Source organism: Sardina pilchardus, chromosome 12 (assembly GCF_963854185.1).
Source record: "Sardina pilchardus chromosome 12, fSarPil1.1, whole genome shotgun sequence".
Classification (NCBI taxonomy): domain Eukaryota; kingdom Metazoa; phylum Chordata; class Actinopteri; order Clupeiformes; family Clupeidae; genus Sardina; species Sardina pilchardus.
Genome location: NC_085005.1, coordinates 2,367,045 through 2,379,104, shown reverse-complemented (window position 1 = coordinate 2,379,104; position 12,060 = coordinate 2,367,045). Strand labels below are relative to the sequence as shown.

Here is a 12,060-nt window from a genome sequence, read left to right as displayed (position 1 = left end):
CATCTAATGGTTTTGTATCTGTTGTCAATTCTTAATTAGAATGGTAAATAGTACAGCTATTCATTTGTTATAAGTGATATCCACTTCATTATGTAATGAAAAGTTACAAATAAAACTTTTATGATGTATTCTAATTATCCTTGCTCCTGGTAGGGAGCAGATATCCAGGTCCATCTGTTTGCCCATGGGAATCTGTGTGTTAGTGGGTGTACCGTATGCTCACACATAACTTAAACAGTAGATCAGATTTACTTCAAATCTTCATACCCGGTCAAGGGGTCACCATATGTGCTGATCGTCCTACCCGTTGGACATTTCACTTTCTTTATGAGGGAATATCAGGGCAAGGGATTCTGATATCTGAGTCATTATGGCCATGCCCTGAATTGGGGTTGAGGCACAACTTTGAAGCGGTTTGGAAAATCTAAAATCAGAATGATGCCTACCATTTGTTTGGGAAAATCAAATGAACAGCCTTTGGAAGAGCTTTACATTCACTTTTTTTGTATTCCCAACCCCCCGCCATTTTGGGTGAACTATAACCTCACAAGGGGGTTTTACAAAACACAAAATGATGCCCTGTCCAGGTGAAGGTGACACTAGCATAGAATCCAAAATAATGGAAATAGTGAAGGAAGAGTAATTATTTATTATTATATTATAAGAACTAGTCATTATTCTTACCTATTTCATTTAAATCCTAACAATATTAATAACCATGACCCATGTTGTTTATGTCCCATTTGAAGGAAAATTCCGACAATTTTCTCCGGCAAAAATCTCTGTTTCTCAAGGTCATCGAGTACTGCTAAAAAAACAAAAACAATCGGTTCTTCCTACAGCTGGAGCAGCGCAGACAGCTATGAACATGGAGACTCATAAACATGCCCCCAGAGTGTAACACTATAGCTGCCAGAATTCTCCTTTAAGTCTTTCATTGGAAGCATGGCTAAGTTGTTCTTCTATTGTTAAGTTATTCACTGTTGAGAGGCTCACCCTTTGTCTTGTTCAATTTCATCTACTCATTCTTCTTTCACTTTAGCCTCATTAAATTCTACTTTCACCCTCTGCATCAATTCTGGGCAGAAAAGGACATCAAGGGCTGTCATAGCCAAAGCTTTGGCTGTCCGCAAAGTGTAGAACTGGGCTGTCTCTGAACCTAAAGACCAAGATATAAAATGCATAATTAAAGAATGACAACAAGGAAATTGAATTTACTCTACAAGAGAACTGATATTAGCTAAAGTAGATCAATTGTAGAAATACCCTCTGAACTTCTTATTCAGATTGCATTAGAATTAGAAACAATCTTGAGACCCACCAGCTGCCACTGTGTACTCTTTTGTATGGTTTAAAGCTTCAGAACCAATGTAGAAGTTGGGGTGAATACCAGGTGCAACAAATGAAACATTCCCAAAATCTGTTGAACCTTCAAGGATAAAAAATGCATTCTAAGAAGATATTGTGGAAAATAGACATGTTCTTCACTTTATATATTGAATGTGTTCCAGAAAGAACACAAAATCTAAATTTGTATAATTATTGTTTAAATTGTACTGTATGTCAAGAATTGTTGGCTATTTCAGTAACTGTATACATTGTTTTATGTACTTCAACATTCGGAATGAATGCTGCTAGTTTTACAAGTAGTGACTGATATGCAAACTTATTGTTTGAGGAACATCCCCAAGCAAAATGTCTACACATGTGCTAAACAAAACATGGATGAATATGAGCAGAGTGTTATAATTGTGTTCTATGTGCAAACAAGACCTGAACACAATTTATGTTTATGTTATGTGGGCTAAATGTGTGGTGAATGAAAAGTGTGTTATGCTTACCCTCAGAGCCATTGATGTCTGGGATGAACTCCATGCCTAGAGCTTTTCCATTCTGTTCAAACAGCCTTTCCAGCGTGGGAATACGCAATAAGTTGTGAAATTCATTTTTTGCAAATACAACTTCAACCTAGGAGTGATATTATGGCAAATTATATTCTTACACGAACACAATATTTAAAGGAAATATGCTAATTACCCCATACATTGTGGTGTTCCTATAGGCCTATTCAATATCACAGAAACACAGGTTAACAACTCAGTGACATGGCAAGTGCATATGTTCTACATAAGTCAGCCACAAGGGGATTTTATAATGAATAAACATTCACCCCACTTACCTCACAACCTGTTGCCATAGCTGCAGCTTTGAAGCACATTTCAGCCTTGGCTCGGATAGTTGGCAGGTCTTTGCGTGATGGTGTTCGCAGGTAATATTCAAGTTCGGTGAAGTCTGGGATGATGTTGGGCTTAACCCCACCATGGCTAATAATACCTGCACACACACATCAAATCTCCATGAGGTGCTTTGTATTAGTCAAGGGAAATATCTCATGTGTTTGACTATGTGGGGAATAGGCTGGTTCACCATGTACTCTCCAGTCTGGCCTCAGCTGCTGCCTGAGCACAGAAAGGTTGTTGTAGGCAAGGACAGCTGCATCAAGAGCATTGATCCCTTCCCAAGGATAACCAGCGGCATGGGCAGCTTTGCCATGGTACCTCACAACGACACTGTGGAGAAACAAATGCACATACATAGTACAGTACAAGCTTACAAACATCCACGTCATTAGAGACTAAATGAACAAGTCCGCTAAACATGAAAGTTATTGTGATTGAAGGTGATTTAGCAGAAATACAATAGTATCTAATTAATGTATTCATTAACCTGAAAAATATGTTGTTTTAACTGAGTTTAGAATGAGCCCTTCATAGTGGGTCTCCTACCACATTGTGCTTCCATCTTGCTACAGTAGCAAAGAAAGAACAAACCAAATACCGGCTCTTATGAGGGCCTTTCGCTTTTTATGCCATTTGACTGTCACTGTATTTCTGCCACCAAATTTAGTGATATTTATTTGGTTGCAATTCCACAACCCCACCACTAGATGACACACTATAACTGTCAGTACAGCAGGGTCTTAATATACATATACAGGAAAACTTGTTTAAAGCAGTGGAGAAATATAACAAAGGCAGGTGCTTCTATGAAAATGCACTGCATGGTTCACACAGTTCTTTGTGTCATGTATTAATATGTTGGGCATACAGTCAATAAGGTCCATAGAGCTTACAAGATTTGTTGTAGAAGAGAGACCAACATATACATACATAACCCATAGACTTCAATATTAATGACTGTAAATTAGGCTTATGTCACATATGGTTGTAATATTTAGGAATCCAAATAGTTTTGCCCATATATAAATGACTACTTCACCTTCCACAAAATGCCATGCAGGCTAAGGCTATTGCACTTACTCATGCTCAGCAACAATTGGCAAATAGGTGGCATCCTCTTGTGAAGGGTGTGCCATGAACACCACATCTAGCCGCTCAAAGGCCCCCATGTCAATCATGTCAACCTTTCCCCCACCAGCCTCCTCTGCAGGAGTTCCAAAAACAGTAATCTGGAAAAGACAAAACATGTTTAATATCAACTGCAACAAAAAAGTGATGTCCCCCTTATCTTTCTGTGGTGTTTTACATCAAAATAGTGAAGAGGACATTTCGCATGCATAAAATGCCTTTGACCTAAATAAAAATAACCCACAGGATGGGAGAAAGTAGACCTACATCATAACAAAAGACAATGCTGACAGTTATGAAAACTATTACTGTTACATCAAGTTATGTCATGCAAAAATGAAATGGTATTTTTACCGTAACACGTGGACAGTCCGACAGAGATTCCAACAAAACCTTTAAGCCTGTTGCTGCTGCTACCCCCAATTCTGCAATCAAATTATGGCCACAAGCGTGGCCCATTCCAGGCAAAGCATCGTATTCACACAAGAAACCAATATGAACTTCTTTGTCACCGCACTTTCCTCCGAAAGGTCCCCACGTTGCGCAAAATGCCGTATCAAGCTTATAGTGACCTTCTATGATCCATCCGTTGTCTTCACTGAAAAATTTTACCAGTCTGTCATGCGCTTTTTTCTCTTCATACGCGAGCTCTGGACACCTCCAAATGTCTTGGCTAAGGCGCCAAAATTTCTCCTTGGCTTCATCAATAGCATTGCCAACTTGTCTTTTCAAATCTTGAAGAGATTCAGACCCCTTCATGTTTCAGCGTTATGGACTTCTCGACTTTTACATGCAAATATTGGCTATAATCTTGACCGAAATTGATCGATGAAGTTTTCTTGGATAAATGTAACGGACACCGTATATGATCACCCAACAAGTTTATGTTGGTCGCCGCCACCTCTTCTGTTAAAGTAGACTGGCATTCTATGTTCTAGTTATAGAGGACATTTTGACACGAGTTATTTTAGTCCCGACAATGATTCAGATCGTGGTCAAGGGAAGGCGATATGCGGCAAACACTCTCAAGATTGATATATTTAAAGACTTAAGCTACAACAGAAAAAAAACAGAATCTCAGTGCATTTATGACAGATCCGCATGCATTAAACAAGTGTATCTGGATAAGCGGTGAAGGTGCGTAACGTGTGCGTAATGTGACCACCTCATGTGTTTGACAACACCAGAGGAGCGCGCAGTTCAACTGTAGTCAGAGGGGGGCGCAGTTCAGCGCAGTCAGTTTCCCCTTACAAGACTGGTCAACAACAACAACAACACAGTGCATTCCCTAAGGCACCCACCACAGTGCTTTACAGAGAAGGGGAGAACTTAGCCTGACTCCGGCTGTCTACGTACTTTCGCTCAATTTCTTTTCCCTTCAGCACTCCGTCTGGAATACCTTGAACCACTTTCGTTTACTCCGGCAAGTGCACCTCCACCTAATCAGCAAACAGTCTTGATAACCACCCCTCATCTGTGTGAGGCACAACAGCCATTACGCCAGTTCAGCACACGCCAACTTGAGGTGGAGAGAGGGAGCAGTGGTGTAGTCTGCGTGATACGCAGGACTACACAGTATACCCACTTAAAAAGCATCATCTTCTCAGTATACCCACTTAAAATAGGCAAGAATACATATTAACATTTGGGGTTGATCACAGTACCCACCACAGTTAACTTCTATCACAGTATATCCACTACAGCGAACAAGACTACACCACTGAGAGGGAGGGAATGAATGAGCCCATACTACACTGGTGGATGATTATGGGACCAGACTGAACTAGCCGTACAAAATAGGACCGCTGCTCAGTCCTGCACATTCTCTCTGCAAAAAAATAAATCACGCTTGTCAATTTGTCTCCATCTTCTATTCCATCCCCTTCCATGCAACTTTTGTGTACGTAAATGAATGTGTGCATGTGTGTTTGCTTTTGTGTATGCTTCTCTCTCTGTCTCCCTCTCTCTCAGTATATGTGTGTGAGTTCGCTTGTGAGTGTGTGTGCGTGTGTTTGTGTGTGTGTGTGTGTGTGTGAGTGAGAGTCTTGTCTTCTAGAAATGTAGTTAGTAGGCAACATCTCATCATCATCCTCAAAGAGCAACCCTCCAATCGCCACCATCTACAGGCCAATTGCTGACCGTCTCTAAATGTACAAACAAATGAATTGAACAGAACAGATGAACTGAACAGAACATGAACAGAATTCCATAAAACTTGGCATGCATTCAGAAGGTGTCATAATGATACTACACTTCAAATTTCATGCATATTTTAATCTGTCAAAGATACAGTACCTGTTGTTGCATTTTGTGCACCATCAGCTTGGAAAGTTGGAAAGTGACTGACCAAAAAGATACCTTAGGGATAGCCTACTCTTGCATGCTACAGAGAGGGTTGCAGTGCTTCAACCTGTCATCACTCTTCAGCATAATAAGCTGTTCCTGAACTTCTAAAGAGATGTTGTGTTCTAGACAAATGGATCCATAAGACTGTGGATGTCAATTCTAAAGATAAAGATAAAGATGCAGATGCCGTTATAGTGGGCTGTCATGTGAAGTGGTGCAGGGCCTGCTACTGATTCTCTGGTCCTGTTCTGGGAGCACCAAGAGACTGGAGCGCAAGACATAACCACTCCTATACATTTAGAGTATAATGAATTAGAATCAAACTTGTATGCCTGTATCTGCAACAACTAGGCCTTTACAATAAGAGTAATAGGTCAATTCAATTACAGTATCAGCAATAGGCAGAAAATCAGTCCCTACTCCCTAGTATCAGGAGACAGTGTTCAACCATAGTCTAACTGTCTGCTTCAAAAAAAACGTGCACAACAAAACCACTGTTCACACCAAGCTGGGGGAAGCCAATTGTTTTATTGTATTAATTTGTAAAAATAAATAAAATGTTTGTTTCACATACCAAATTAATAATGGGAAATGCTCACATCCACAGTCTATCCAACTGGATTTGTTGCAACAAAATATGTTGTATTACTTGACACACCATTGCCTTATAAGCTCAGTGAAAAATGCATTGCCAGAATAAAATGTAACTAGATAAATTGTCAGTGCAAATAGATTTGCCCATATCTGTGGCCATTAAAATACAGTTTGGAGTGAATAAATCTGAGAATTTTGATTTATATCAACAAAGACACAGAAGGGAAATGGTAGCTAGTGCTAGTGCCACTGGCCATAAAGTAATTGTTGTTATAAGATGAGACATGTCAGTGCTTGCGAAAAAAGACCTGATTTTGAAGATGTCTTCTTCTGGATCAGTTGTACTGTAATAACTCCTGCACGTAGGACTTCTCAATTCAGAGTGGATCCAACTGCCAACCTTGCATCCATTTATATGTTCAATCAGTCAATTGTATGAGCTTTCCAGACTGTCCCACTTCAACTGGCCACTTTTCATTCAGCCATGGTCAGCACAAATCAATCACATCACAACAACGGGTTAACAATACCCTACTACATCATGTCTTCCACTTTTCTCACAACTTACAGGACCCCTCTGTTATCTTGTGCAAAGTTGTAAGACATCTTACATGCAATGTGTTTAACACTTTGAGAGTACACCTGATTGCAATATACATCATTTTCAAGCTTCAGTAACAAAACTAGATTTCACTCTGTTAAAACATGAAAATATACACATATATTACATGTATTATAATACATAAATGTACAAATTGTGTTAGAAATGTTCTGACAATTCTTTCATCCCAACTGTAAGACAATGAATCAGAAGTCCAGTAATTCAAGATTTTCTGTTGCAACAAGCCTGCATGTTTCAAGAGCAATTTTCCTATGGATTTTTTTTTTATCGGAGCACTAGAGGACTGGGCATAATTTTTAAAATGGTGATTTCTTGTTGCCTGATGTTCACATCATGGCTTATCAGGAACCTTAAGCAGAGATTTTAAATGAGAAGTCATTTGCTCTCTGCCATCACCGGCACACGGAGGTGCATTCTCACCAACCCAGTGACTCGGTGGCTTGGGAAGAACACTGGGTGATGGAGGCTCACTGAACTTCGCACCTGCGTACACCTTCTCTCCATCTTTTAAGCTGTCTTCTGGGACAAACTCAGGCTGGCATAAATTCACAAGGCTGATATTATCTGCAATGCTGAATGGTTTTTTAACCTCTTTACTGCTGGACTGAGGCCTCTGGTGACAACTGTTGTCAGACTTCTTCACAGATGTTTTCCCAGCTGCACTACATCTGCTCTTCTGGCCCCGGTTACTGACGTTCGGTGGTGGCTGCTCACATTTACTGGGGCCGTAGATGGTCTGATTTCCTAGCTGAGATGAACGCTCTGGTCGTCCTGTTTTTGATTTCAGCAGCTGATGATAAACACAGAGGCATCACATGAGTGAAATCACACACACATGATTTCTTTTTTACTGACATATTTCAACTTCTTTAATGCAGTTAAATATGTATGCCTCTAATATGACCAAACCAGTTGAGAGTTATTAGTCACCACAAAAGTGGTATTGAAACTTTTTGCTTTTTGGCACTGGCATTGTCACCTACTGGGCCAAGAGTGAATGCATACACTAAAATTGTGCTTAGCACTTATCTATACAAAAATGTATTTAAGAACATATATCTGAAACACACATCTGGACTGGAGACACGTTGTTGAGGTGGTGCATGGTGGTATATCTGCAGACTGGTTGCAGACACCAAGAGGAATGAATGTTTATGCCAGGATATATTGTAACTGGTTAATAAATTGTAATGACTAAAGTGTCGATGTATCAACCATTGCATTGTATTCTTGTCATATTAACTGGACTGCTGTGACAATTATACCAAATGCTAGAACACGATAACTTGTGTACAAGACTTAAGTTATCTACGATAGTAACTTGTTCCCACAAGATAACTTTTGCACACAGGGGATTTGTTAAACTTAGAACTTTAGATGTTTTGTAGGCCTACAGTGGTTAAGGCTGAATGGTGATTTTACTATACTTTGTGTCCTGACATGAGGTTACAGCCCGAACCTCATAGCAATCACACCACCAAGGAGGTTCATCTACTGGCAAAACTGATTAAGCCTAGCCAGGCTAGATTAAGCCGGTAAAGTCAAAGAATGTTCTTAAGTCTAGGCCTACAAAACAAATTCAAATGCATAAGATAACACCTAAGATGTAACATACTGGCAAGTAATCGTAGCATGATCTTTTTATTCTCAATTAAACCAAGCAGATACCAACCTCCCTTTTCGACCCCACTTTGAGCAGATGGGTGCCCAACACTGCGGCTTGAGATTTGTTCGTCCCCGGTTCTGCATTCAGCAGCACAGGAGATTTCGGCCGCATTACTGCGTTGTTGTTTATGTCTGCCCGACGCACTGGGTTGTTTATTCTTAGAAGTCCATGTTTCTGGTTCTGTTGTTGGGAACGTTGGATGCTGTTTTGGTAGTTGGAGGCAGTCGAGCGCACTCTTCGGCTACCTTTCTTGAACAGAGCATGTCTTGTTTTGTTGATGTTCGCCCCCGTAGAATGCGAAGTTACGGTTGTGGAGTTATTATTCTCTACGTTGTCTAAATTTGACTCCGTGTGATGATTAAGTGATTCTCCAAGCATGACTAGGATATCATCCGTCGACAATAGATGCTGATACATCCCCAGCCTTCACTGAAAATGTAAACACTTCACTTGCGGTGATAGCGATAAGTTGGCTAGATAAATATATTGCTAATATTAGCAAAGTAAGCTAGCGACAGCAGCTAGCCAGCAACTTCATTCGCTGACGTTATTCCAAAACCCCTCTATGGATTCCCTTTAAATTACAAACTTCTGTTGTTGATGAAATAACCCAGTAGAATATCCACTATGTCAGGGATAAACGTCCCCTTTCTCAAACTTTTCGAGATGGCGCAGATTCGTGTTGGAGCCTGAAAATGGCGCTTGCGGTGGCGGCAGTTCCTGTTGATAGATTTCGCCTCGTAGTAGAACAACAGACACGCCCCCATGTCAAAGAGGCGCTGTTTTACAGTCACAACACATGAGGTGAAACCTGGGTGAAACCCGGCCTCACATTGATAATTTAACGATAGGGTCCGATGTGTGAATGTATGTAGACCCGCTAGTTGAATCAGAGACCACTCCACCTGCTACATACAGGGGTTTCTTCTTGTATGGTAGAGTGAAAATAATCCTATTGACGGGATTTGTTAAGGGACAGCGGAGCCCCATTGCCTTATTCACTCATTATACTAATATCAGAAACTTCAAACTGATATTTTTTCACAGAATTATTTCATCAAGCAAATCAACTGCTACATCCACCAGCTTCAGTTCAGTACCCATCTGTGCAGTCAAACACAGCGCAGGTTACAGTGGTGCCACAACCATTGCAGTTTGCAATGATTTTGCACCTCTACTTGTAGGCTATGCATGCATGCGAGGGTTAATGCACGTCTATATCTGTAGTTACTTATTTAGTTTGGTCTAAAACCTACTGCCTTTGGTCCAAAACCAAGAGGCAGGCATACGGATCTGTGACCTTATGTGCTGGTTTCCCTAGTGGCAGCTGCACATTACTGCAGTCAGTAAAAAAACAGCGCGTTGCACTGTGGGATTAATATGGTGAGTTGCATTGTAGTTCATTGGTAGACATCGCAGATGGCGAGTTAAGAAAGCAGGCAAACCGGCCTTATTACTGAGGTTTAGGGTCAACAGAGCTGAAAAACAAAGAAGAACGATAATACTTTGCATCGAATACGTAGAAAAATAGTAACGTTTAGCAATCTGTTATTTATTTGACTAAAGAATTAGAGGCCCAGACAGCGGACCACAGGAGAGCTACAGCCTGCGCTGTAGTACCCTCTCCGGTGGAGCATCACACTGATGCTGCTAGCCCACCTTTGGATGTTTGCTTTAATGTGAGCTTCTGCCTGTTGGACCTCAGAAGACCACCGATATGTCACATACAGGACCACCTCCGCGATGGCGGAATTGTCCAAGAAGAGGACAGCCCATAGCAGGTAACTTACAAACCAATGTTAACTGTTACGTTTACACCACAACACGTTAGCCAGCAAGCTACTACCTAGCAGAGCTAACGTTAATTTAAAATGTAAGTTGTTATTGTTAGTTAGTTAGCATATCAGCTAAGCATGTTGTTGCTTTTGTTTCGTTTACTTGCTGGGATCAATGTTAGTAACGTCAACTACAGCCTTTCTGTGTATGTGTCTGTAATTGCAATGCCATGTTCAGTCATACCAAGCTGGCTAACGCTATTAACCAAGTAATCTTAGTAAGCTAGTGTCAAGCAAGCTTAACGGTAGCAGAAGTTACTAGTAGGTAGCAGTAGCACTACTGGTAACAGGAGTGAACAAATGTTGTCCTAGACAAGTTGCCCACTAACTGCAAGTTACAGTCATTGGTTAAGTTAACTTCCAAATCCTCAACTTGCCTTTGATCATCAAGCAAGCCCATAAACTATATCCACGGCCAAGAATACATTGATGTCTGGCTTTCAGTGTGACTTTGGCGCGTAGGCAATACAAGTATCATTTGACTACTTCTTGATTAGAGGATAAATGGTTTGTCAGAGCCCATCTGTAGCTCTGTGACTGACGCGGCTGCACATAGGAAATGACATCTGACACCTGATGCTGTGTGATCACTCTGTGAAGTTACTCCTTATTTGTTGATAGTCACTAGCATTTATTCAAACTTAACCTCGATATCAAAAAGTTCTCCATCCCAGATTGGACTAAGATCATGGCGTGATTTTGTTTAATGCAACGTTATTTATTTTCAAGGAAAATTCCTTCCCCTGAAAACGATGTTGGGTCCTAGATATGATGACCAAGTTCCTGAAGAAAACAGATTTCATCCAAGCATGTTGTCTAACTATCTGAAGAGCCTAAAGGTATTTTTTTCTGTTTCCAAGATACAATTTATTTGTAATAACTCATAAGTTTGCCTTATCAGCTGAAGTTATAAGGTACTTGTTTTACATTTTAGGTCAAAATGGGATTACTCATCGACCTGACCAACACCACTCGGTTTTATGACCGCAATGACATTGAAAAGGAGGGAATCAAATATTTCAAACTGCAATGCAGAGGGTAAGCCAACTGGATCAAATATTATGATTAAATCAGACCAACTCTATGGTGGCAAGAAAAAGTATGTGAACCCTTTGGGATCACCTGTTTTTTTCACACCTTGGTTAACCAGCAGATTGACCACAATGGGAAAGAGCCAGGCTTGTTCGTATGGCAGTCAAAGCGCATGCTCAACCATAGTGACGACACTCTGACACTGGAGTACATACTTTTAGCAGCCTCACAATACATCTCAGCCTCAATTCAAAGTGTCAGAAGTGAGATTTCTTGCCACAAGGCCATCAGAGGCCTAGTTTTAGGGGTGCTATAATCCATCGATTTGTATCGATGCATTGACCTAAGAGCAAACTATGTTGTTGATGTGGCTCAAACATCGGGATAGGCATGTTTATTTTAGCTATTGCTCCAACATCTCCTCTCCATGACATTTCTCTCTGGCACTCCTAAGCTGTAGATGGCGGCATGTATGCCTTTTAGCAGCTTGTTAATGCATCTTCTACTTGCAGCATCAATCTACCTGTTGTTGCCATTAGACTAATAGTAGGACTTTGGTTGCAGGTAGAGTGGTAGAGGTAGCCCATAGCTCTGACA

The 12,060-nt window shown here is 40.6% G+C and overlaps 3 protein-coding genes across 3 annotated transcripts in view; 1 reads left to right on the top strand and 2 right to left on the bottom strand.

Moving 5' to 3' along the window:
* Positions 1-176: 176 nt before the first annotated feature.
* Positions 177-4,700, bottom strand: LOC134098295 (xaa-Arg dipeptidase-like). The gene is made up of 7 exons (XM_062551326.1): positions 3,723-4,700; positions 3,321-3,469; positions 2,428-2,570; positions 2,180-2,334; positions 1,842-1,968; positions 1,322-1,429; positions 177-1,159 (listed from the first exon to the last, which is right to left on the bottom strand). The coding sequence occupies exons 1-7, from the start codon at positions 4,125-4,127 to the stop codon at positions 1,023-1,025; spliced, it is 1,224 nt and encodes a 407-aa protein (XP_062407310.1). The 5' UTR covers positions 4,128-4,700; the 3' UTR covers positions 177-1,022.
* Positions 4,701-6,223: 1,523 nt separating this feature from the next.
* pnrc1 (proline-rich nuclear receptor coactivator 1) lies at positions 6,224-9,332 on the bottom strand. Its single transcript, XM_062550812.1, has 2 exons — positions 8,603-9,332; positions 6,224-7,720 (listed from the first exon to the last, which is right to left on the bottom strand). The coding sequence occupies exons 1-2, from the start codon at positions 9,011-9,013 to the stop codon at positions 7,262-7,264; spliced, it is 870 nt and encodes a 289-aa protein (XP_062406796.1). The 5' UTR covers positions 9,014-9,332; the 3' UTR covers positions 6,224-7,261.
* A 637-nt stretch (positions 9,333-9,969) lies between these two features.
* rngtt (RNA guanylyltransferase and 5'-phosphatase) overlaps positions 9,970-12,060 on the top strand; it is a 69,995-nt gene continuing 67,904 nt past the window's right edge. The window contains exons 1-3 of the mRNA XM_062550805.1: positions 9,970-10,377; positions 11,161-11,270; positions 11,366-11,469. Coding sequence (XP_062406789.1) covers positions 10,314-10,377; positions 11,161-11,270; positions 11,366-11,469 — 278 coding nt within the window. The 5' untranslated portion in view covers positions 9,970-10,313. The remainder of the gene's footprint in view (positions 10,378-11,160; positions 11,271-11,365; positions 11,470-12,060) is intronic.

Coding starts and splice junctions, on each gene's coding strand:
- LOC134098295 (XM_062551326.1), bottom strand. CDS start 4,127: ATGAAGGGGTCTGAATCTCTTCAAGATTTGAAAAGACAAGTTGGCAAT. Junction 3,470..3,722: donor CGGACTGTCCACGTGTTACG/GTAAAAATACCA, acceptor TGTCTTTTCCAG/ATTACTGTTTTTGGAACTCC. Junction 2,571..3,320: donor CCAATTGTTGCTGAGCATGA/GTAAGTGCAATA, acceptor GTTTCTCCACAG/TGTCGTTGTGAGGTACCATG.
- pnrc1 (XM_062550812.1), bottom strand. CDS start 9,013: ATGTATCAGCATCTATTGTCGACGGATGATATCCTAGTCATGCTTGGA. Junction 7,721..8,602: donor AAGTGGGGTCGAAAAGGGAG/GTTGGTATCTGC, acceptor GTTTATCATCAG/CTGCTGAAATCAAAAACAGG.